The following is a 26,369-nucleotide window of genomic DNA, read 5'->3' on the forward strand; positions in this document are numbered from 1 at the left end:
GCTTCTTCGCGGCATTATTGCTCGCTCGGCGTTCTCCGCGCTCGGACCCGGTGATCTGTCAATTCTCCCTTTTCTCCCTTTTTCGAGCGTCGACGACCGTGGAGGACCCGGGAACGCCGAGGTGCTCTAGCGGCCGTTCTCGTACCGCCGCTCCACCCTCGCGATCGCGTCAAATTTTGCCGCGTTGTGACCGCTTGTGACGCGCAGTGCCGATTGTTGTTAATTTCGCCGGGCTCGGCTGATTCGGGGATCCGAAAGCTCGCGGGAATCTCTTCGTTTCGAACGTCCTCGATCCACGTCGATCGATCTCGCAATCTGAATCGGCGTAGCTCGGGGAGGACGAATCATTCCTCCCGCCCGAGCTGGTGCTATCGTGCGTGCTAAAACGGTGCCGCTGTTCGTCCGCGAGTGAAGGCACTCTCCGGGTTTACACGGCTCCACCAGCTGCCGCTCGTCAAAGAGAGAAGCAACGCGGAAAGACGGCCGATCTGAAAATACACATCCAGCGGACACCGTGGATCGAGCAGGAGCGGCCGTGCAGAATGTGAGAGGGTGTCGATGCCAGAGAGTGCGAGAAGAGTTCGCAGGACACCGCCAGGACACCACCGGCCCCCTATTCGTCCGGAGCGCGCGCATCCTGTGGCAGCCGGGCTCGTCCTAGCGATGCGACATTCCACGCTGCTCCCGCATAGTCATTGACAATCGGCAGTAAGTAAAAAGAGACACAGAGAGGGAGATAATAAATAAACAAATAGGAGATGTTACGATCAAAATACAAGCGAGAGATATCCTGAGTCGAAATATATTTCAGTGCTACGTTAAGTTAGGTAGTTCTGCATTAAGTCTTCAAGTGGAGAAGACGGAAATAACTTTCTATTTGTAGCATCAAAGGAGCATTATTAGTGGACAGAGAGAAAGAGAGAGAATAAATAAGCGAATGAGAGATATTACGATCAAAATATAAGTGAAAGATATCCCGAGTCGAAATTTTAGTTCCACCTTGAGTCTTAGTTCTACATTAAGTCTTCGAGCGGAGAAAACGGAAATAACTTTCCATTTGTAGCATCAAAGGAGCACAGAAAAAGGCCCAGTGAAGACTCAACGTACTAAAATTTCGACTCGGTGTTCGTTGCAATTTTTACGTATTAGCAAGATCGCGCTGTTCAGATATTATTTTCACCTCAATTGTCGGGAGAGACGCAGAATCGCAAGTTACATAAGTTACTACGTAAATACAGGACGCGCGAGTGACGCGGTTGAAATTTTCAATTCTTTTCCTTCTTTCTCTCCCCGGGAGGCGATCCGATTGCGTTTCTCGGTGTCTCGAAATAACGATCTATTCCGCTGCTCTTTTTCTAATTTCCGACTGGCCGGCTCGGGGCACGGCGGAACGTCAAGGACGTGTCTTCCTCGCGTCCTTGCGTCGGTTTATGGACGGTGCATTAATTCGCTCAATGAGCATAACAATGTAAATGCAGCCCTCAATCAGATACACCGCCCGTACACCGTCCCCCGTTAACCCCCCGTCTCGTAGTACCGCAATTTCACGGTAATACTCGCTCCACTATTGCGGGATATTATATCTGCAATTGCCGGTACACATGCTAAATTTCGAATTTGTAGCGCGCGCGCTTTTACGCGCGACTCCGCTATGGAAGGCGTGTAATTTGTAAGCGCGTAATCTACATTTGCATCGGAATCCGACGCGTAATGTAGATAGCGAGAAAAAGAGAGAGAGAGAGAGAGAGACCTGTTCTAGTTGCACAACTACGCGAACGCGATTCGTGAGGCGTACGCGCTAATGTCGGCAAATCCGGACCCGCCCGAATTCGCGAATGAGGTCGAGTCTCCCGATCGACGGAAGATTCGCGTCTCCCGCGCTCAAAACGAGAAAAGTAACTGTACAAGAGACGCGCGAGAATAAGGGAGTAGGCATGCGTTCCTCGCGGTCCCGTTTCTCACCGTTGTAAATCGAGTCGCGACGTTATATCGAGCGGCGATATCGGTAGCAGAAGCTTCGTAATACCGCGTAAAACCCGTTCCTCTCTGGCCTCGAAACCGCCGCGCGCTCGCTCGGTCGTCGGATCGGGTTTAGGAATTTGGCACATACCGAGTTAGGAACACTTCTCTCACGGCGACTCGCTCGGAGCGAATAGATGCGGAAGGGGATCGCGGATGAAAATGCAGACGAGCGAAAAATTCGCCGGTTTGCCGCGAAATGTAGTCATTAAACTACCGGCGGTCGGGGATTATTCTTTCGGCCCTTTCCATTTATTCTCTCCGGCGAATTTGAAATTATTCGGGAGAAATTGTTTGCTTACACTCCCAGAGAAAGTCCGGCCGAGTCGACATATTCATTCTGCAATCATTTTCTCCGCGAGTAATTTTGTTTTTTACCTGCCAGCCGCAGGAGGCATACCGCGCGCGCGCGCGCGCGTAGACTTTTAATCGTAAGGAAGAATTTCGATCGTACCCGAGCGAATGTACGCGCCTAATCGCGGCGAGCGGAGCGACAGATCGACGGTGTCGGTTACTTTCTCAAAGCACGTTCGTATTCGTAACCTACTTCGAACCGGCGATGCAGTAACCGGGTGCAGACGGCAGGACGGTGTCCGTGCCAAGACTCGAATTAGAAAGATCTAATTCGTCAGCCTCGGCCACGGTACTCGGTACCTAGTTCACGTTTCTATAACGCAGTAATGATATTCTCGTACCGCACGGGAATCAATTGCGAACTAAAGAAAAATCGAACTGAAATTTACTCGGAGAGATTACACTTCTGATATTGAATGGTAGGAGATTCAATGCCCAGTAAGCAAGAAACATGAGATCTTTTGAAAAATGGATTTTATATGGATTCTATAAATATCTTATGAATTATGTGTTATTTAAAGTGTTATTTGATGATATAATATTCCTAAGTACGAAAATCGTAACGTAGAAATATTATTTTCAACGTTTGGGTCAAATATTGTTCACAATGACATGCACATCATTACATATTTGAAAACGTTACATGTTCATCAAGATATCATTGCAATAACGTGCGTTAATTATGTCTTGCTTACTGGGCAAGCACTAATGGTAACATTACATTACAATTTAACTGTTACATACAACGCATGTTATATTGCGCTTACATTGTTGAGTGAGAGTTGAGTTATAACATTGATATAATATTATTATTAGTTGATGTTTACTGGGGAAACAAATTTGCGTAGCAAAAGATGAAGGAAGATATTACAGATTGGAAAAATTCGGAAAAAACGGAAACCTGGTTTCGAGATAAATTCAAATAAGTTCATTTGATTTTTTAACATTCGAGCGCCACGAAAAATAAAATATCGTCGATCTGCATTTCGTTGCAAATAACATAAGTGTGAAGTCTCCAGCTCGTAAAGAGATAAGATGAACGACCGACGAGGCCAGAAAAGCAGGAAAGCCTAAGTCGGAAACTCATTTCACGCCGAATGAAACTCAGTAATCTCGGGAATCAAAGTTTTCACAAGACCGGCCGCACCCCCGTCGATTTACCTGTCTTTGTTACCTGCCCGCCGGGTGGTCCCGGCGCCTCGTTGAGGAACCGTGAAATGTAATCGCAAGGTGGAGGCCGTCGTCAGACTCTCGCCGGCATTCTTTCGGAATCGGTTCGTGCGTGTGAAGCGAACGAGCGAGAAAGAAAGAGAGAGAAAGAGAGAGATGGGCCAAACCGGTGAAAGGAGGGGGAGGCGCGGATAATGGGCGGTTTGTCGTCAAAGTTTCGCATGACCGAGTTAGAGCACGATCCAGCTGGAGGACGGAGCATCGTAGCGATGAACACGGGATCGTGTGTGGGCGCCGCGCGTCCAACGCGTCAGTTCGCGCTAATTAAATGAAGGCCACAATCATAAACGTAATTCCGCTCTGTTGTTTTATCGTGTGCGCGTCGCGAATGCAAAGGCGCGCGCTCGCTCGCCGTAGTGTCGTGTGCGCGCGTTGAAGTCACTGCGCTCGCGGCATTCGGCCGCGCCGCTCTTCCGCGTCAACACGCTCACGCACGGCGTACGGGACCGCCCGACACCTGACGATACTTCAAGGGGAGGAACGGGTCTTCGAGGCTGACTTCTGCCGGCCGAAGACACGCGGAAGTCGCCGGTCGGAGATGGCTCTTTAATTTCCAACCGCCGAGAGGACATCGGGGGCTTTTCGAAAGAGTCGAAAGAACCGCGCGCGCGAACGGCCGCGACAGAATTCGAGCTGGCCGAGAGGCAGGCGTGTAAAGTGGGTTGTACGTGCGATTTGAGGCTGCGCAACCGCGGTCGTTCGCCGTGGAAAATAATCGGGCTTGATTATTCAACGACGGATTAAAATCGGGATGCGATAGCGATAGTGAGAAAGAGAGAGAAAGATAGCGTAACTCAAGCGCTCCGGGAAAAGAAACCTCTCAAGCGCTAAAAATTAGGTAGAAGAAAATTCATAAAATGACGTTACGATAAAAATAAAGGCGGATATCACACACATACAAAGTACAAATCAAAAATAGTAATAAAAAATGATAAGCACGCATGAAGGGCGGAAGCAAGGCAAGAATCGACGTGACGATGCAAACCAGTATAAAAAGAAAAGATGAAATTAATTGTATAGAGGTTATCTTAATAGAAAGAGGAGATTGGTTTCCAATTTGAGGTCAAGGTAAAAGAAGCTTACATATCGAGCTGTAAGAGGCTCCACGTTCTAATAAAAAGTTATAGCAACCAGTTTTGAGAGAAAGAGGGAGAGCGGGAGAGATGTACCTGCGTATATAAATGCTTTAATGACCGCTCTAGAGTTGAATCCTCCAAGAAGGTTACAACATGTACTTTTTAGTATTACAAGTTTTACAAAAGGAAAAAAAATTGGATGTTTCAGATCGATTTGTAGTTTGTAAAAAAATTTGTTCGGACGGTAGCGCAAGAAGTAATTACAATTTGCTAGTCGCATTAGTCTATTTGGTTTAGCGGCGCAACTCTCTATGAGAAATACAAATGCGTACAAATTTAACTCTTTGCACTCGAGGGCTCCGGAGCGGAGCCATTTAAAATTTGTCTTCAAACTCTTGAAACTCAAATGCAAATAGCAAGAGCGGAATATCCTATACACAATAATTTTTACGATTTGTCTTTGTCCTTATGTTATGAACTGAAAGTTATTTGCATTTTCTCCATAGCGGAGCCCTCGAGTTTGAAGACAAATTTTTAATGGCTCCGCTCCGGAGCCCTCGAGTGCAAAGGGTTAATAAGCCTGATTAATCCACGTCAAGTCGGCGCAAGTACGAATGTAAATACGAATGTTCTCTTTTAAAAGAGCTTAGAGTTCCAGTTTTTCCAAGCCTTTCAGGAAGAGAGAGAGAGAAAGAGAGAGAGATACAATGCGGGTTGCGTTTTACTTGCACAATACTTTAACTATGTTACCAGGTGCAATCGTGAACGATACTTATTAAGTGGAAAGCTATCTCCCGCTTAGTCTACACGCTATTTAACCGATCGGTTTCTAAACTTGCCGGACTTTCGTCGATTTCATTCCCCACTCGCCGTCGCGGAGCGCGCGACGTTCGCAGTTAAATGTGCATCTCGAAAAAAATAGAAAGATACTCGTGAACCGCACGATCACCCGATATGGCACGCTGTCCCATATTTACGCAGGCAGCAGTCTAACCGCGAATGATGCTGCATCATCGTGAACGCGGTAGACACGTGTTTCTCTCCTTCGGAAAGTAAAAAATTTTCGAACGTTTTCGCTTCGTCATTATCACATCGCGTACTGCCGATAAGCTTGTTCGTTTTTACCAAACTACATTGCACTTTTCCCCTTTAGAATGAAACAAGTTTATAATCTAGCATTGAAAACGAATGAAGTTCCAGTGCAACACTAGTTCATTTAAAACAAACGGGCAACAGGCTTCGTATTAATTAAGAAATGTGTCATTCGATGTGTCAACGAAGAAAGTTTCAACGAAGAAAGTTTCTCGTAAATTTCGACGTATTGTCTATATTTTAAGATAACCAAGGGAATTGTAATTATAATAATTAATTATGACAATTATAAAAATAAAAATCTAAGAAGAATAAAGTACTGTACACTCATAAATAATTATCAAAATAAAAGTCTAGGATAAATAAAATATCGTGTATTCATGAAACGCACGCAGAAAAAGATCGTAAAATTGATATAACGTGTCAGTCCATCCGATTCGATTTTCTTCTTGGTGCAGGATCGGTGAAGAGTCGTTAATAACTACGGCGATTATTCGACTGATGAATAATTTATTCCCGCTTATTACAATAAAATCAAATCGTCGATGCAACTCGAGTCGGGATTTTAAATTTTATATTAAATCTTCAAGTGGAGAAAACAGAAATAAGTTCCCATTTATAGCATCCAAGGAGCACGACCTTAGAGCACTTAATATAGAACTAAGTTAGACTTAAGCCAGAACTAAAATTTCGACATGGGGAAGATCGAACTTTTAAACCGCGCGACCCGACAATAAATACTCCAATAATTCCAGCCGAATCTCTTCCCGCTGCACAAACGACTGCATACTTGAATCCTGGATGCGTCCCGGACTGGTATCCTAGTTTCGAGTAACACGGTCGTGTTGCAAAGTTGAATGCACGGCGAAAACTTGGGTCAATAGTTGCCCGGGTCGTTTTGTGCCGCATTCGCGACTTCGGCGGATCCTGGACCGCGCAGGATCCTGCGCATCCTCACCCGGGACGGGATCTTCTCTGCGGTGATATTATCGGCGAAACTGGTCCGCCTGCACCGCCGAAAGAAGGTCGGCCACCACGGTCGGCGTAGCGTCATCACCCCCTCGGCCGATTCAGGTTCACCTCCGCGAGCCGCTTTTCTGACCTTGGTCGCCTCTCGGCATTCCAGCCTAATCGAGATTCACGTCCCGCTGACAAGTCCTTGCTCGCACGAGCGTTATGCTCGCTCGTGTGGAATGCGCTCCGACGGACGCGCCTCCGTACGCGTATCCACCTTTGACCTCGAACGGCGCAAAACACTTTACATAATGCCGTAAAGCAAACTCGTCCGATCGTGTCTCGCGCTTAATGAGCGGCACGCACACTTCCCGTGAGCGGGAGAAGAGCGCGCGCGGACGTTAATAATTCTAATAAAGCCCTCGTAAGTACATTTATGAAACCATGTGCGAACTATATTGGGATAACACCCGTGAGGAAACGTCGGTAGGAGAGATGAAAATTGCAGCGGAAGTCGGACACATTACGCGCCCGTAGGAAACATAAAAACGATCGTTCCGTCGATAATTATATCATTCAACTTTCGACGTAAAATTCGAATTTTATCACAGACGTGATGTTACCGTGTGCCGTATTAACCGTAATTTTCCCGCGTGATTTCTCGCGGTTGATTCCTGCTCGGTTTTAATGTTTATGTAAAACCTCGCCTGTCCAGCGGTTAACGTCGAATTCGAGAGGAACACCGCGAGGCCGCTTGTACCGTTGGGAATTAATTCGCCGTTCGCCTCCGGTCGAGCAAGACTCCGTAATACGAAAGAGAGAGAGAGAGAGAGAGAGAGGGGGACTTTAAAAGGGACACGGTTCCCCGCTATCGCGAGGTCCGACTTCCTACTAATGCACCGAACATGTCGCCTCTCCGACTACGGAATTCCAACCTGGACAGTAACAGCCCGTACGAGGGACAAAACGCGTAAACCTTGCCGTTGACTCGCGTTTCTAATTTTACCGTATGTTTAAGAGCGGATAATCGGGTCGGCTTTTATAGCGATGGCTCGTAAAACGCGGCGGCGGCGAGGCGAGAAGGAGAGAGAGAGAGAGAGATTCTCTGCCTTCGTTTATGCCGAACCACGTCGCGCGCAAAACTCCACGGTGAACTTTCCTCTCGGAGTAACCCACATCTTTCTCCCTCTCGGCCGGCAGAAGCGTGGAAATAAACGGGCGACTGAGTCGAGCCGATTACACGAGCCGGGTATAATAGCGACACCAGGAGATCCTCAGACCAGTTTTCCCTGGACGACATTGTTATCACTCGCGGGAAAATTAACTCGGTTCTTCTGCCCGCGCAACCGGTTTAGCATGGCGATGATACTCGAAGCTAGGACTCCCGTAGCGAAGTGCGATTGAAATGTACGCAGTGCGTCGTGGAACTTTAACCCTTCGACCGCGCACTTCTGAAAAGTCGATCGCACCGCAATCAAGGTCCTATTGACCCCGTGCGACTTTCTAAATTCTATTTCGGAAAAATTGTGGAAGGAAAGAGGTCGATAAAATTCTAGAATAAAATGTAACTCTTCTACTTGAATGTTTGATTATGCATTCACAGAAAATCGAGTTTTAAGTTGCTGAGAAAAATTTCGAATTTAGACTCGCCAATGGTGGTGTTTTACCGAAAAATTCGTAATATTTTTACTTTTTATTATTTTTATCTGCAATTTCAGGGCGATGAAGTTAAAAAATAGTTCTAACAGAAGAAGAATATGACTCTTTCTGGTGCGCCATTCGAAAAGCACTGAAATGAAGATATTTTCAAGTGTCGAAAATAGACGTTTTTATGACGTTATATATTTTTTATGACAAAAATAGTTTACCTTTTACTTGCAAAATGGTGATGCGTCGTTTAAAAAAGTAACAAATTATTTAGTATCGCACTTTGTAGGACACGTTCGCGTGATTATACGCTGTCTGAGATTGATATAACAATATCATTCATTATTTTCATAAAATTCAATATATACTATTTTCTATTCTATATCATTTTATTCTTTTTTATTTATATTCTTCCTTAAATTACTTCTTATTTATATTCTATTCCATATTTTATAACATTTTTGTAAATTTCATTATAAATCACTTCACTTGTGGCGTCGGATTATACACCGACCGCATTATGAATCTAACTGACCCTGCTTCAAATTCAGATGACTCTTAAGCACACATCAATCAGCTCATCAGACTCGCATCACGTCTAACGGACAAAACGATTCTCTAACGGTTTTCTGAGAGTGAGGAGAACTCATAGATCACGTATTCCTTTTCACTATAGCTCCACAAATACAATTCACCGAGTCTATCTGACACAGGACACAGTCAAAGGATTAAGAACGCCTTTCGTTTGAAAAAAATTTACAACCAATTCTTCCTGATTAAAACGCGCAGAAACGCCTGGCGATGCTTATACCCAGGTTCCTGATATTTAAAATAAAAATTGTACACTTCGCAAATTTCTCTTCCTTCGCTTTCACTTCTTTGGCACATTATTTTTTTAATTTCTTTCTTCCTTTCCATTACGCTGTTGTATCTTTCGTTCATCCTGCAGAATCAAAGGGTTTTTCTTCGTTAAAATAAATGACGATGAAAATGATTAAACTGGTCGAGTGGACTATCTTTGAATAAGTTGAGGACACTGTATGCATACGTAACTACGACGAACCCGATCCTCACAGCGCAGAACCAGAACGGGAACATTCGTATCACCGTGCTCAAACGGGATCTAGATTATTATGTAATAGCGCCAAACGTATTATCGTTCCCTGCCGGGTCTGAGAGCCGCTCTCGTACTCGCGCTCTCTCGAAACTCGTCGCAGCCTGAAACGCGAGCGCCGCTCATTTTTCCGTTGACATCCCGGATCGTTTTCACACCGGGGCCGCGCTACCGTAATCGCCCGCTCGTCGATTATCCAATTTGCCGGGGAGAAAAGAGCCGCGAGAGCTGCGGCACTTATCGAACGGACGGCCGGGCGGAAATTTACGGGTCCGCCGTGCGGAATGCGAACGCTCATTCGCGGCGTTCGCACGTGAAAGTGCGCGCACCGCTGAGAAAAGAGGAGAAGGCACGCGACCCGCAGGCATTCGGAAACACGCCGGCAGATAAAAGATACATATTTACCGTTCCCCCGGCCATTGAATTCGATGCGTTTTCGATAAGCTGCGCGCGAAAGTGCTATAACTCACCTCGCGTCCGCGGCTGCTTTACGGGGGTCCGCCGTTTCTCGCGTTTTCCCCCTGATGGGCGCGAAATCGCGCGAATTTTTATCGGCGGCGCCGCGCAGAACGCAATCGATTTTCATAGTAAGATTTCTGATACTCGGCCGCGCGATCAATTTTTATCGGGACACGTACAACAAAAGTTGCTGCCTGTCCCGATTTATCAATATTTGTCTCACGTCCCGACTGGATGGCATTTCGAGACGCTGAATATTCGGATTTTTAGAGTTAATTGATGCTGCTCAAAGCAAGAAAAAGTACATGTAGAAGCAAAAGTAAATATAATTTTTCATATTTTGTTGATACAAGTTTTTAATTATTATTTTAAACGTTTTTACATATATAAATGGCAGGTATTAATATTATGTTGCGTTTGTTATATTTCATTTCTTATTGTAGTTTATCTTTTTGTGTTTAAGAATTGTTTTATTCTGCTCTGATTGTTTTATTTTCCAAGTACTATCCCTCCCCTCCGGTAATTAGAAGTCCCGAGTTTCTGTCGAAGAAAAAGTGATACAATACGCGGTGAAATGCGTGACCTGATTCATTTTTCATCGCGGTACTCATATTAAGCCCATGGTACACATACAAAGGTACACCGAGAGAAATTTATTTTCGATGCCAATCATAACCTTTTTATAATTTTAACGCATCGATCGATTTACTTGAACGTAGCAATTTCTTTTTCCCATTGCGCTGTATTGACACTAAAAAATCGGTTTTCCGATTATAATTCTTTTACCATGACGATCATAATTACAAATACCAAATATTCTTCCCTCAGTGTGGGCAATATGACGTAATCAGTAAACAAATCGACCAATCACAATCGACCATTTTCCTTACGGTCTAAGAATAATCGACTGTGATTGGCCAATTGCTTACTGCTTACGTCTTTACCGCTTACGTATCTGAATATATATAAGGCCATGAGCCTTGTGCCGCGTAATTTTGCGCCGTGTGAAGGTGATCGCTCCTTCATCGCGATAACTACGAGGTGCAATCGCTTTTCACGGCGCGAGGGAGATCTCGATGACTCTCGGCCGCTCGGTCGGAAGGCGAGAAACGACCGTGTCGTTACGCGATCGGGATGCATCTTCCTCTTCCTGCGTCCGCATATCGCGCGTAACTCCGTGGTAATAACGGTGATGGGTACATCGACGTCGGCGACGACGCACGAGGGGACCGTTTCTCGCGATCCCGCCGCCCGGGGGAAATTCGTTACCGGACGCGGCGCGGCCGCACGAGTCGGCTTAGACGATAAATTAGACCGCGACGCCGGCACCGCGCGGAATAGAAAGTTGCCTCGAGTCGCGCACGCGGTGTGTGAGAAGCATCGGGGGAAAGAGAGATGGAAAACGTGCCGAGACTTCGTACGAGGGGGAAAACAGAGCGGAGTTTACCTCAACCCGGGATAATAACGCACAAATATATTTCGGCTCGGCCGCACGCTCACGTTCGCAAATCCTCCTGAGAATCCCGGGACGACGCAGATCGGCGCAAACGGGCCAGCCGCGGCACTTTAACTGGAAAATAAGGGAAACGGGGGGATGGGTGAACGAAAAGGAGCGCAATGTGCTCGCGTGAAATTTATTCGTCGTTCACACAGAGAAATCGATCCCTTCCAAAAGCTTCTCTCGACGGAAGTATCCACATTTCTCGAGTTGGAGAATATCGATCGTCAGAATGCCACAGTCAGAATCGTTGCAGCATATCTGCACGGCGTCTTCTCGGAGGTCTTTGTGTTGTACAAAAAGTTCCGATAGAGAGAAAGAGAGAGAGAGAGGGAGAAGGAAAGAGAGAGGGAGAGAGAGAGAGAGAAAGAATGGGTGGGAGGACCGCAGAGGAATGAGGATAGAGAAAGGAGATACCTCGCGTGAAAACACCGCATCCCCGCCGCGACCTCGTCAGGTGACATTTGTACGAGGCCGTTCTTCCTTCTCCCGTCGCGTTAATAGCTCAACGGTAACTGCCACCGTCTCGTTCATTAACAATAATCCAACAGCTCTTCCTCGTGCGCGGATATAATTTGACGCGGCGCGCTAATTGCACTGGCTTTCATCGAGATTAGGATATCAGCACTCTCACTGGAAACGGTCCTGCCTCGTTCCGCGCGGGAGGAGAAATTGCGCGCGAGTCGCCCTCATGAAATCGCACGATTCGTCCCGCGTATTCCCGACGACTCGCCGCACAGCTATTCATATCCCTAAAGACGATGAAGCGTCTGATATTGTCGAAGAAATAACGACAGCTTTAGCGACATATAACGATACCTTTACTTACACGATTTCAGTCGAAAAGTTCTGCTCGATTTTCAAATCAAATTTGAACTCATCGTATTCAATAGAAACGAATTGTCCATCCGTCGAGTGAGAGGAAGAGTTCAATTTGATTTATTTCAGTTTATTTTGCTTCAATTCTTTTTATCCCCAACAATTTAATTTTAACTATATAGTATTCTATAAATAGATATTATTAACTAATTTGTTTATTACGATAATACATGGACATCATCAACATCGTTGCCTGTATCACGTGTATGTGACGCAATCTATACGGAAAGAAGGAATTAGCTGCCCACATGATACAACTGAAATTTTGTTACCAGATCTAGTTTTTAACTGTGAGAGAATTAGGTACAAGGAGAAATAAATTAGTCATATTATGTAAGTTTATATTATATGAATAGCTAATTTTCACCTGTGGGAGCTAATTGTTTTTCCGCAGTTTTAGTGAAACTCGAAGCGATGTTTCTGACTGACCTAGTATTCGACATAAAACACCGCGATAATATGCGTAGGATATAATCGTTCATCGGTCACTTATGCAATCATTAATTAGTTAACTGTACACGGCGATTATTCGTCCTCCGCAGAGATGCGGAGCGAGGTGGGCGAATGGCTGGCCACATGCGTAGGTTCGCCGATATGCATCCTGCTGCTGTCATGGTCTCTGCTGATCTACCAAAATCAATCATCGTCCGCGAAAAGGAAGATCGACGTGCTGACAGTCGCGATTCTCTCTCAAAGCCTCGCGCATCAATTGGGACTACTGCTGTACGCGATTCTCACCTTGATCCGTCCAGCAAATCACTTCGGAGGTAAGCCCTGAATGGCTGGTTTAACTACATTTATATTTCGATGTAACAACTCTTCGCGAAACGACAGCGCAATGATGCATCTCAATTGCAGGCGATTCAAAGGCGTGATTTATTAATGTATTCGCTTATCCATCTGTTTATTTACGGGGACAAAATCCTTTGGTACACCGAAAGATAAAAGTGATACCGTTAAAGTAATATTTATTTGATCCTTGGCAAATATTTATCAGAAGCAGAAATATAATTGATAAACTATTGATATACAATGATATTTCCTCTATATATAATTAGACTTTTGTATGTGTCAAAATAATTCCAACAAATATTAAATTCATAATATGAAGGATATCAGAGTTAATTTTTTGAAAGCTAAATCGAACTTTACTAAATCGAAAAATCGATATTTAAAACCACCGGGTTTCTTCAATGAAATATTACATAATCCGAGTATACTGTTTCTAAGTTTCGAATCATTTTTTACACTATCGTTCATTTAGAAATCGATGTATTGATATGTTCAGGTATTCAGTACAAGTTATTAACATATACTTGACCGAATAAAAATACTTCTTGATTTAAGAGGCTATAAAACAGGTAATTCCATTCGCTTGATTCCAGCACTTTTTTCCCTGCGTATAAATGTCACGCGGAACGGAAGCGGATCATATTTTATCCCGAAAAGTCGATATCAAAATTCAGTCGCACGCCGTGTATATCGCATACTTTCCACGGCCGCGGGATCGTTCGCCTCTACGGAATTCGTCCCGGCTTTCCAACAGCCGTGTCATGCAAATCAATTCGCCGGCACTTCGAGCACGGATGCGACCGGCGGCTCGCAAAAGAAAAGAGAAAAAAGCCGCGATCGCTGAACGATTCGCCTCCTTCTTGCCGCAGAATTATGCTCCACGCTGGTATGGGTGCTGAACTCGTCGAGCGTCCTCCAGGAGCTGACCCTGACGTCGATCGCGGTGTTCGCCGCGATCAGCAGTCGCGACGAGGCGGTGAACCTCACGAAGAACCACCTCAAGTACCACCTGGTCAGCCTGAGCGTCATCAGCGCCTGCATCGGCGTCACCGGCGTGCTCAACTTCGAGCCGGAGGTCTGCGTCTTCCTCGCCCACGAAATCTCCCCTAAGTACGGGATCTTCGTCAACTCGCTGAGAAGCCTGCTGGTGCTCGCCTCCCTCTTCGGCGTGTTGGTCGCGCTCTTCAGGAACGTTTGCCGCGCCCCGACCTCGGAGCTGCTCAAGTCGGTCTCCGACCTGTCCGAGGCGAGCTCGAAGAACTCCTCGGGGGCGTTCGAGTGTCAGCCCCAGCACTGGGACCCATCCAGCGGCTCATGCACCAGCGGCTCCACCAACAGCAGGGCGTGCCTGAGGAAGAAGAGGGTGCAGGTGGACGAGGCCAGCGGCAGGTCCACCGTCTACAGCATCCTCTTCGTCTGCTACACCTTCGAGCACCTGCCCATCCTGGTAATTATTCGATCGATGTACTTCTTACTTATTTCTTATCTTTATTATCGCCACTGCTGTTCTTACTTATCCGTTGACATGCTCTCTTTCTTCTTCCGCTACGTCTTCGAGCATCTGCCCATCCTGCTAATTACTCGATCGATCGCTTTTCTTATTCGTTATCCTCGTTATCGTTATTGCTGTTTATCGCTGTTTATTGCTAATCCGCTGGCCGATGCTCCACGGATCGCTCCCCGGCAGCTCGACCGTGACGCGATGTCGCACATAAGACCGGTTCCCGCGCTATTTCATCGACTGGACGAATGAAAATACGAACGGGAAGATTGCGCGCGGCTGTTGAGCGCGCCGCGTCGGCATTTCCGCACGCTGATTGAGTACAGTCCGGTTAAGGAAAAACGGCCGATTAAAAGAGGCGCGAGTTCCTCGTGCCTCTTTTACCAGCAGCTCTTTCCCCCGCGGTGAGCTGGGAAAGCCTAAGCGGGAAAATTACCCCGATCGTTCGCGTAATCTCGTTCGCGATCCGCGAAGTGGAAGGCCCGGCAGCTGCGCGAAGTACGTTTCTAATTTATGTAAAATCGTAAAACGCCGAGTCGCGAACGGGCGCGTTTCTTTTTTCCACGGGGCCGTTTTAAGTATTACTATTACTTTCGAATCTGGGGGCCTCGACGAAACGACGACGACGGTGACGGTGACGGTAATTGCCGGTTCGGGCTCGGGGATTTGTTGAGTCGGGAGAACCGCGCAAAAAGCGCGCGATATTTATTAAACGCCCCGCAGCCGCTAGATCGCGGCTAGACCGAACACTTTTTTTTTCTCGCTCGACACTGAAACCTTCTTTCAGACGCGAGCGTCTCGCCCGTAAGAGGGGTATTTCGCAATATCCTCGAAATTATGCGCGCCAAGCCAACCGTGACAATGTTACATAGCCAAAGGTGACCGACCCAATTTATGACACGCCCTCGGTTATGCTTCTCGGCGCGGCAAAACGCCGAGGATATCCCGTGCCGTTTTTGTTCTGCTTCCTTTTTTCTAACGGATTCGTTACGTCGATCATCAACATGTGTCGAACTTCGGGCGAGGCCGAGTTTCTCATTAAAGTGGAAAGGAGAGGGGGAGGACTGTCGTGGATACAAGCTGTAGGACTTAGCAATTGTTTTTTTTTTATTTTCCGTAATAGAAAAATATTGTTTTTCTTTTCCCTTTCTAGGTTTACATTTCACAAACACACGACTAACACGGGCGGTCCCAGCGAAAAAAGATTATATATCAAAATACGAAAACTATTATTTCTTTGTTAGTTTCTAAATATTATGCAGGTTTGATATTCTCTTACTATAGCGTTAAAATTACGAAACATAAATATATATTATAAATCATGCTTGCAAACTGCTTTATCCCAGATTTCTCAAGCTTCATCGTGTCGTCATCAAGCATTACCTCTCTAACAATACCCAAACGACAAGTACATCTAAAAGACACCTCAAAAACGTCCTTAAGACGTCTCATTGTCCAAACGACGTCTTTACGGCTTAATATCACCTGGGATTGTCACGGGCCAGCTACCTTCAATTTCTCGTCACGACGGCCGGACAAATCGTCCGATCGCAGCAATTACATCCGTGCAATTACATCACCGGTCGCGAGGATTTTCGTTAGCGAGCGAGCGCCGGCCGGTAAATTCGAGCGACCGCCATCCGGAAGCGCGGCGGACCCTACGCTCGTAAATTCCGCGCGTCGAGAAAGTGGTCGCGAAACAAAGAAGAGCGGCGAAAGGCGGCGAGGACGGTCGGGAAAAGGGTCGGTGTCGATGGCAAGCGAAATTCGAAAGCGCGATCTTAATACGGCCGGCGACCTTAATCGGCCGCGGCAAAATTAAGATTCGCAGCGGCGGCTGCGCCGCTCGACCGACCGGCCGGCCGGCCGGCGTTCCGCAAAAGTCGTCCCGCGGAGAAACTTCCCTGACCCTCCTCATTAATATTAATGATCGAGGCTATTACACACGCATGACGCATACTGTTTACATCGTATAAGAGCGATGCGCGCCAATTAGCTTGTCGCCAGGTGAGCGTGGGCGATCCGGCGGTGGTGAATAGATTCGCGAATCTCAAGATCGCGTAGTTGGGTTCCGATATATATATATATATGTGTGCGGCTACGGCGATCTCTCGAAACTACGGCACCGCGACGCATTAGTTACATTAGCCGAACCGGAATGCCTCGTGTTAACGGCCGCTCTTATTTTCGTGAATCATCGTTGCCACCGATCGCCAAAGTCTGGCTGGCCGAGCAATTGCGAAACGTTTTACCGACTCGCACATTTTAACTCGTTGGGAAATAATTATCGGAACATGGTTCGTCGAAATAAACATCGTTCCCTGTTTACACGCCGGGCCGTACGCGTGCAAGCGGACAGCGTGACGGCTGTTACACTCGTGCTTTTTTTTCCCTTCCCGATGATTAAATCAAACAATATTGATGTACACGTTCCGATTCCAGTCTCACGTGACGAGCGTCGCGACCGGCTCGCCGGAGCTCGACGAGGTCGACGACGAACTCCGTGCTTCTTTTTCGTGTTTCTTTCTATTTTTTTTTTTTAGAGTCTTTTCGTTCCTCGTTCTGAGCGAGAATAACACGGGCCGATAAAAGAATTTTCAGCAAGTGTCTCTGATCAAAGTAAATGTTTCTTTACTTTTATTAAATTTCAATACGGAAGAGAAAGATTTTCTTTACATTTTTTTAAGCGAGTCATTTAAATGTTGACATTTCAGTAGCAAGAATGTGTTTAGCCGGTAAAATCACTAATTTGTCGTCTAGATGAAATTCAAAATAACTGAAACCTGACGCGACATTGTCTCTCGTGACCGAAAAAACATGGCCAGCGGCATTGTCTCTCGTGACCGAAAATCTACAAGGAACACTTTCTCCGATTAGAATTACTTGAGAAACATTTTTTGTCGGCCTGTATAATTAGCGTTTCCCCTTCGAATCTCGCTGATCATCGCGGAGTCGCAATCGCGCGAGAAATCTCGCGCCGATGGCTTCCCCAAATTGGGCAATTGCTATCGGCTCTGCGATCGGCCGGGATCGGACGTTACACTCGCGCTTGCCATCGTCAATTAAAGTAAAACGCCTAATGTCCATTCGGGATCCAGCTGTGAGCTGTTCGCGCTGCTGGGATCGGCAGAACGGAGAAACTCGCGCGCGACCACGGAGTCAACAGCGGTGGAGAGAACAGACCGAGCGAAGAGAGCGAGCGAACGCGGAAGGAGAGGGAGAGGCATGACGCACCCCCGGTTATTGTAGCAATCATCGCGCCAACTGGAGCGATATGTTCGACAAATAAAGAAGAGAGAGAGAAGGGGAGAAAAAGCCGAGGAGACTGTAATTAAATCGGTCTCTCGATATCGAGTAAGAGTGGGAAAAAACCAAGTTGAATGCGCGGTAAAGGGCATTCTTGCGGCATACAACGAAATAAATTTAATTCGGGAAAGCGAAATATAAGGAAAATTTATGTGGTAGCCGTCACTTCAACCGAAACGAGATATGTTCGTGGGAGAGAGAGAGAGAGAGACGAGGTCGGTAGTTGCGTGCTCACACACTCACACACGCGTACACGCAGCGTATTAGCGCTTGTTCTATTCTCTAATTAAGGTACAACTAGTTTCGATTTCATACTTCGGACCAGACCGGCCGTTATTCACGTAACCAGCGGTACTACTGCACGTTATACCGTTCACGCGAGAATATACAGCGCGAGACAAAAGTGCGTCAGTTACGCCGGAGAGACAGAGCCCTATTATTATCTATTAATTAACGACAATTTAATTATCCTGATTAATTAAAGTCCCCCACATGAAAAGAAGAAAATCGCACACAAACAAAGTACTGCTATTCTCACGTGAATTCGCATTAGTGCCGTGAAAATTCATATTTATTGTCTCGGAAACTTTTACATCTGTTTAATTAACATGCCGTATTTTCTTCTGGGAATATCAGATATCAATCCACGATTAAAACCAATCCTGTTGTGCGAACAAGCGTACAGCAAATCGGCCATCTCTTACAGTATCTTTTTAAAATCACATTGAGAGGAAAAATATCTAAAAAATAAAAAATATTTATTCGATGGGCATTAATGGCATGTTTGCTTAAATTTAAACGTTCTCTTATTTAAATAGGATAAAAAATTGCTCTCATGAAAAACAGATTGAAGAAAATGTATATTTTTTTTCTTAAAAAAAAACCTCTCAATGTATAAAAGATATATATTAGTATAAACAAATATGTTATTAGCATCAAATAGGTATTTTATTATTTTTTAAATATCTTTTCCTTCAGTGCGGAAACGATTGTATAAATTTTGAAAATCTGTACGTTTTCTCATTTGGGAAAACTTGTTTTCTCGGTATAAAAATACATGTGTGTTAATAAGTAAATATGTTGTTAACATCCACCGAATACGCATACTTTCTTAGGTATTTTTTCTCTTAATACATTGCATATTGTATGAATTTTGAGAATCTCAACTGAGACGAGCACAGGGATCACGTAGCGTGTGCCGTTCGCGGAAGAGCGCGGGGGAACGCTAATCCGAACCGAGGCGGTTCGCACGCACGTACACTTTTGAACGAGGTTGTAAAAACCGGCGTGTGGCACGCAGGGAGTGCGTGTGCAGCGCACGTAAAATTGCGTACCGCCAGCTCGCGCGTCGTGCACGACGGGCGCGCACTTTTGAAAGCGCGACCGCCCGCCGAGTTTTCACCGCGAATTCTTTCGTTTCACGCGCGAATTCGCGCTTAAGATCGAAAGTTTTTTTTTTTTTCACCAGTCACCAGCGAGTTCACGCACCGGCGCTCGCAAGAGGCCCGTTTTTTCTTCCTCGGCTGGACGGAGATTTTCGTTCCTCCTCCTCTCGCGCGAAATCCACGAAATCTCGCTGTCTCGCGTGCGTAACGCGTACACATCGCGCCTTGCGAGCAATTAGCCGCGTGAAATTGAGCGACCCGAACGTTCGACGTTCGCTGCGCGGAGGAGGCGAAAGCTGGGCTGGATTTCTGAATCCCCGACTTCTTGACATGATTTCTGGTGAAATTTATCAGCGCGAGGAAAAGCCCCGCCGGCGCGGTCTAGAATGCCTCACTCGGCTACGTTGCATTACGTTGCGCATTATGTGCAACGCGTCTCGCAACGGAGACCGCGGAGAATACCGTTTTCTATATAGCCAACCATGCGGCAATGGCCACATTCAATTAATGACCGGCGCGATCGCGTTTGAGCAACGGTTATTATTAAACGTCCGAAACGGCGTAACCGATCCTCCGTAACGATATTATCCCGTGCGCTATATACCGCAATGTCTTTATCACTTGTGCTGCTACACCGAGGAAGTTCGTCAAGTTTCACAATGGTTGGCTCGCCTGGTCCCAGGCGCGTTCAGGCGAATCAATTGTCCCGGCACGTAGCGCACGATAGACCGGGAGGAAGATCTCGTTTAAATTAAGCGGCGATGCGCACGAAAAGCATCGCCGGCGAGACAATTGCGCCGCCTGAACGCGGCTCGGCACCCGTGAAAGCTCCGCGAGGGCTTCCGCACCCTGATAATTATGTCCATTACGTATACCGCGATATCTTTTCACACGTTTGCATTACGCGTCAGTTTTGGCTTTCCCTCGACCTAGCACCTCGAAATTTCGATCCACATTCTCTTACAATGCGATTAAGCACACGATAAAACATATTTTCTATTAAAATCGATTCTTGTCAAAATGTTCGTGCTACATCTTTAACATACCCGTGTGTTAAATTAATATTTGGACTTGTTATTTCAATATGTATTTTGTGTTGAGTCGATATTCAATATGTGTAACGCTTAAAGTAACACTTGTAGATATTAAAATAACGTATTAATAATATACTTCAGCGTCGGTTGTTAACATTAACGTTAACATAAATTTTGCGTTTATTTTTTTATATGATATTTGTTATTTTTCAACATATTTACTTTATATATATAGACTCAACAAAAACTATTAAGATAACATAAACAGAATATGTTAAATTGACACACGAGTATGTTAAAAATTTAATACAAAAGTTTGTAGAGGCTGTTTGGGACATGTGAAATGTGCTAAATTTAATATAAAATTTTTTAATATGTATTATAATATTTCTTACCTCGGAAACTCGCTCTACGTCCTCTCTCTCTCTTTGCATTTCGCTCTGCAACACAAAGCTAGATCGCGGCCAATACGACGATTAACACATTGCGGACGGATGGACGAGATATCTCGTCTTTCGTATTTCATCGTTAGGGGCCGATGACGAGATATCTCGTATTTCATATTGCGTCGTTAGAAGCAAAAACATATCCGGCCACTGGGTACGGTTAGCAATAAAATGTCTGGTCCGCAATGTGTTAATATGTAATCACATTTTACTCGTGTTTTTGGGTAAGGCAGTTACACCAATTTCAATAAGGAAATAATAAAGCTCATCAAAACTATATAATTAAAAAGAATGAGGTCGTAATGAGTCAGTCATGAATTACGTAGCGCTACAGAACGGGAATTAAAAAACAACTCCTTACTTTGGACTTCCTAAATCTTGCAGTTTTCTTTTTAATTCCTGTTTCATAGCACTACGTAATCCGTGCTTGGCTCATTACGGCCTTGTTCTCTTTGATTACGTCAGTCTCATTGTCGTCGCCTCGCCCTTTGATTTGCGTTCTCCATTCTCATTTTCGGTACCATAATTGACTTTTCCTTCTGCTTGTAACGACCAATAAAGTTATTATTGTTATTATTACGTACTATACTGGAGAATTGAGAAAAATGTCCATTTCGCAGATCATTTCCATCAGACCGAGCCTCCTGCGGGACTTCTGCACGCCTCAAAACTTAGCGACATGGCTGCCGCTGGTGAAGGACACGCTGCTTCCGGTCTTCTTGGCTCTCTTCGACAAGATGTTCTGCCGATACGTGGCCAAGGTGTACACGAAGCAGGATCACGCGAGGCGGCTGTCGCACGGTACGTTTTTCTTCCTCTTCTTCTTCTCTCTTTTCCCTCTTTTTCCTCCCTTCATCGCAGAAGCGGGTTTCACGATATACTCCGCGCGGGCGCGCGTCTCGCGTTTCGTAACACACAACGACGCTACGTGATTTCCATTCTTTCGTTAAGAAAACACACTGACCCGTTCGCCGTGCGTGGGAAAGTAAGACGCCCGCGGGCCCGTAATAATCGTGATTTCTGCCCGCGCGGCGATATCCCGCGCGACAACCGGCAATTTTTCTCGTTAACGACGCGCGCACGGCCGATTTACTCGGCCGTGTTTTCATTTTGCAACCATGCACGTATGCAGCTATTTACACGGTTTCTTCGTGCTCACCCACGATCGCCGGAGGATATTCTCTCTTTCTCCCCGTTCAATTCCGGAGCGCTCGACCCGCCACGACGTTACCGCCCGGTTGACGATTTCTCGATGCCGATCTGAATCGCCGCGATACCGGATTCACCGAGGCCCATCGTCGCGAATTCCATTCCCAGAGAGATATCGCGACTTTTATTCCCCGGGAGAAATATCGCGCTGAATAATTCATCGAATCTCTTTCTTTCTCTTTCTCGCTATACGCGGCCACGCGAGATCCGACGGTAAAAGGACGCGTATCCTGAAAGATACGTTTCTCTTTCAGGCGGCATAGACGGCAAATTTCGACACTTCGAGCAGGACACCGAGTACAAGCTCCAGTTGAACCTGAATCACGGGCTGAAGTTCCCCCTAACCAACGGAAGCCTCTACGGACGGTTGCACAGCCATCAGAACAGAGGTGAGCGCGAGAGCGGATGTCAGCGGGATTTAACGACGTGAAAATGTTCCGATCGGCCGCTTCTCTCTTCGTCCTGGTCCCTCCCTCTCCACCTGTCTCGGCCCATATTATTGTTAATTGCGAAGTTTCGTGCGGCTTTCGTTAACGCACTCGCCATGGCGCGGCCACGTTAGAAAGTCCGAGGCGAAACCCGTCTCTCGGCCGTAATCGTCTCTATTCGACCACCGGCACCAGCCGGCACCGGCAGATATCCCCCAGTATTACGGGTCACTGTAACGTGAAAAGTCGAATGTTTCGATATTCCCGAAAGCGCTTTCGCGCGAGCGAGGCGGACGTCGCTTCCTTTCTATTGCCTTGACGAGCCGCTCGTCGGAGCACGGCGAAGACGCTTTAATTAAAGGATCGTGATCGTCGTCTGGTGGTCGTCGGCTTAAATGTCGGTAAATGGCTGTTACAACGCGCGGAGAGCGAGATGCTGTATCGACGAGTTGCAATCACAGTTGCTCTCGTGGTCGTTTTTCCGTTCGCCCGGTGATCGCCCCTTGCCGTTCGCAGCGAAGACCGGTACGATCACCATGGGAATCCAACAGCATTATCCCAGGACGCAGCCGGTGAACGAGGACGGCAACTACGCGTCCTTGCCAGCGGAACTGTCGTCTTTCACGAGCTCCACCTTCGAGCCGCGTCAGGAGAGGATCCTCGAGCAGCCGCCGAAGAAGAATCCCGCGGAGCAGCAGAACAGCAGACGGCCGAGACCGAACGAGAATCTGCTCGAGCTCGCCGGCAATCGCAGGAAGATCGGCAGCACCGACGTCTTCGGGCAGAACATGGAGAACCTGGTGCAACTCGAGGACCCGGCCGGCAGCCGGAAGTCCTTCGCCAAGAGCCTCGACGAGATTCGCGAGGAGCCGTCCAGGCGGCACGCCAGGAGCGTCCTCGGCCTGGAGAGCCTGATCGTGGGACTGGAGAGCAGCCTGCACGCCCAGCATTATCCCAGGAACGCTCTTCGCAGAAATCAAAGCTTCGATCACGCCAGGTATAACAGCTCGCCGGCCTCTCTCGCCGCCGGTCGCGTTTTAGCGTACCTTCACTTTTGCTCGTGCCATTAAACCGCCGTTCACGATATACGTACGCCGCAAAGTGTGCAACTGGAAAGTGAGACGCCAAGTTTCTTATAAATTATTCAAAACGCACGTTTCGAGGTGCATCATGCACCGGGTGTCCTACATTCCACGCGCACGCCTTTCATCCGCGCTAACGTAAGCTTCTTGATAGCCCGAATTAGCTCTAACGTGTGCTCTTTAAATCGCATCTCTTAACGCGACTCGAGGAAATTCGAAATTCCTCTCGAGCGCTTTTCAGTTGAAATATATGTATTTGAAAAAAAAAAAAGAAAAAGAGTGTCCCGAAAATTTTGCAGGACACCTTGTATAATAGACGTCATATATATTCGATATTTTCTCCGCAAATATATCGGAAATTCCAAAGGCATAATTCATTACTACAATAGATCGATAACATCTTTGCACTTTCATCAGATACCACCGACCCGTGTTTGACACAAAGACCTACAACCTGAAGAAGGACAATCACACGCGGGAGCAACAGAGCCTGCATCAACGGCAGGACAGTCAGGGCCACTGCGACGGTTACGACAGCTCCGACGACGAGAGCTGCGACCTGGAGAACGGCGACTTCGACACCATGAGCTCCTGCAGGAGCAGGAGCAGGAGCTGCTGCTCCGTCACCACGGTCGCCAATGACGATTTCGAATATTTCCAACGTAAGGGAACCAAGGTAATCTCGTACGGCTGAGTTACGCGAGCTCTCGCGCTGCTCTTCGAGCTGAACTACTCGCTACGGTGCTACGAAATTCACGAGATCCCGCGACCGGTGAAATCGCGCTTAATTAATCGACTTTTAGTACCACCGCGTCAATCTCCCGTGTATTTTTGTTTTATTCCACCCGATTAATTGTACGCAACTGACCGGTGAACTTTTACACCGTCCCGGTTTCACCTCGAAGACGATGGTCAGCGCAATCCGCCGGCGGACAGGTCGGTCGGAGCGACCGGTTCGGTCTGCTTCGCCGGTTCTGACGTTAGACGCGAGAAGGATGCGAGAGGCGAGAGCCGGAGGCACTTTCACGAGAAAATGCATCCCCGGCGTGAAGAAAAAAGCGCTCGGCACGTCGACGGAGCGTTTCATCGGCCTTTTCGCGCCGATGAAGGCTTACGAGCGCTTTACGTAATCCCCCGCACATCGTGAGAACGTCCTGTTTTGCAGGTGGAGCTGCTGCCCTCGAAGCGAACCGGCGAGGTAAAGGTCAGCATGCGATCTTTCACGCCGCGTATCATAGAGAACGGCACGGGCGAGCGGGAGGACAAGAAGCGCAGCAACAAGCCGACCGACACGAAGCCCAGCATACAGTCCTATCACCTGAAGAGCAAGAGGATCGGGCCCGGTTACTCGATGAACGACCTGGACAAGCTCACGATTGACAGGAAGCTGCCGAACCTCTCGATGGAGAGCCTCAAGAGCATCCTGAAGAACTCGGACGTGAGCTATCTCGACAACGGCGACATTTGCAAGCACGACATCGGCGGCTCGGCGCCGGACTTCAAGAAGATCTTCGTCACGGAGTTCATATGAGACGCCCGGACGCGACGTAGACGTGTTCATAAAGGCGGAAGACCGTACCCTTCGTCCTTGTGATATAGCGCCGACATACCCGTAGACTCGTAGGAAGTTCGCTTCGAATCCGCGCAGACCGGCGCAACACACGCTCTCACGGTAAAAAATTGTCGATTACAAACGACCCGTTCAAGTTTTCGTGTTACTTCAACATGGAGAATATGGTAAAAGGTATACACAAAAGGGAAGACCCGAGGAGTAAATAATTACTTCAATAATCCTCAGCAAATTCTTAATCGGACCGATATCTATTCGATCCAGGTAAAATATTTCCCCAAATAAATGATCCAAATACAATATATTTACTTGATCCGAGTATAATTTATTTAAGTCAAGTAAACATTTCCTAAGGAATATTGGAGCGATTACTTACTTGAATGCAGCACTTTTTCCTGTGCAAACATGTCAAGTTAACATATTCACCTTGATAAAATCTGACTTTTTAACATATTTATTCTGTTGAAATGACACAAAAATAATGTCGAGGATGGACCGTTTGTAAGATAAAATTTTTTACTGCGAACCAACCGCAGAGGGTATCTCGAGCGTACTCTCGACGCGATCCTGCGGAAGCTCGTGTTCGCGGTAGAGGTCTCGGAGAAGTTCGTAAATTAGAGCATTCAGGTTCGCGACGATCCGAAGTCGTCGATAGAGAGGGAGATTGACGCGAATATTATAAGTAGTTTGCGCCCATTGCGCGTATTTTCCAGACACGGCGAACTGTCTTCACTTTTGTAACATGAAACCTAAACCTCGTTTATAGTACGCGAGCATCTTTGTTTTTTTGATCGAGCGTCGCATCCCCGGACTTGTCGTTCATCGCAAGCTGCGGCCGATGAGTCGCGAACAACGCGAAAGGCGGAATTGTCGCGGGCGCGGCGCGCGCCTGTTTTGTAAAAATTCTGTAAGATACTTTACGACAGCTAGCGAAAATCTGTTCCCCGCCGCGAATACACGATTCTACACAGCCGCGTTAACCTGTAAATATTTTGTATATTTGTACTACCGCAATATATTTAATGTAGCGAGAGATTATGTGTATGTGTGTATACAATTACGCGTGGCTCCACGACGTGTTCATTTGATTGTCATGGAAACGACGATGCGGGTTGTATAAATTCATTGCAAATATATTTTACTTCTGGGTTTATGCGCGAGGAAGATACTTCGACAACTGCCTCCCCTCGTCTAGATCGATCGATTTGTACAAAATCGTCGATCATACCACACTGAATTAATCGTTAACATGAAGGATCGACTGTACACAGTAATAAATTTGTGTGAAATTTAA

General features: G+C 46.7%; 1 protein-coding gene across 2 annotated transcripts; it reads left to right on the forward strand.

The window, feature by feature from the left end:
* On the forward strand, positions 1-26,369 carry LOC106745962. 2 transcript variants are annotated; one of them, XM_014622036.1, is made up of 8 exons: positions 1-708; positions 12,865-13,089; positions 13,984-14,561; positions 21,407-21,587; positions 22,250-22,384; positions 22,940-23,420; positions 23,923-24,181; positions 24,671-26,369. In XM_014622036.1, exons 2-8 carry the CDS (start codon positions 12,867-12,869, stop codon positions 25,034-25,036), a joined length of 2,223 nt encoding a protein of 740 aa, XP_014477522.1. In that variant the 5' UTR covers positions 1-708; positions 12,865-12,866; the 3' UTR covers positions 25,037-26,369. The 2 variants fall into 2 exon arrangements, with proteins under 2 accessions (XP_014477522.1, XP_014477523.1); XM_014622037.1 differs by having other exon boundaries at positions 23,923-24,167; positions 24,671-24,979.

Source organism: Dinoponera quadriceps, unplaced genomic scaffold (genome assembly GCF_001313825.1).
Source record: "Dinoponera quadriceps isolate SergipeBrazil2010 unplaced genomic scaffold, ASM131382v1 scaffold1872, whole genome shotgun sequence".
NCBI classification, from domain to species: domain Eukaryota; kingdom Metazoa; phylum Arthropoda; class Insecta; order Hymenoptera; family Formicidae; genus Dinoponera; species Dinoponera quadriceps.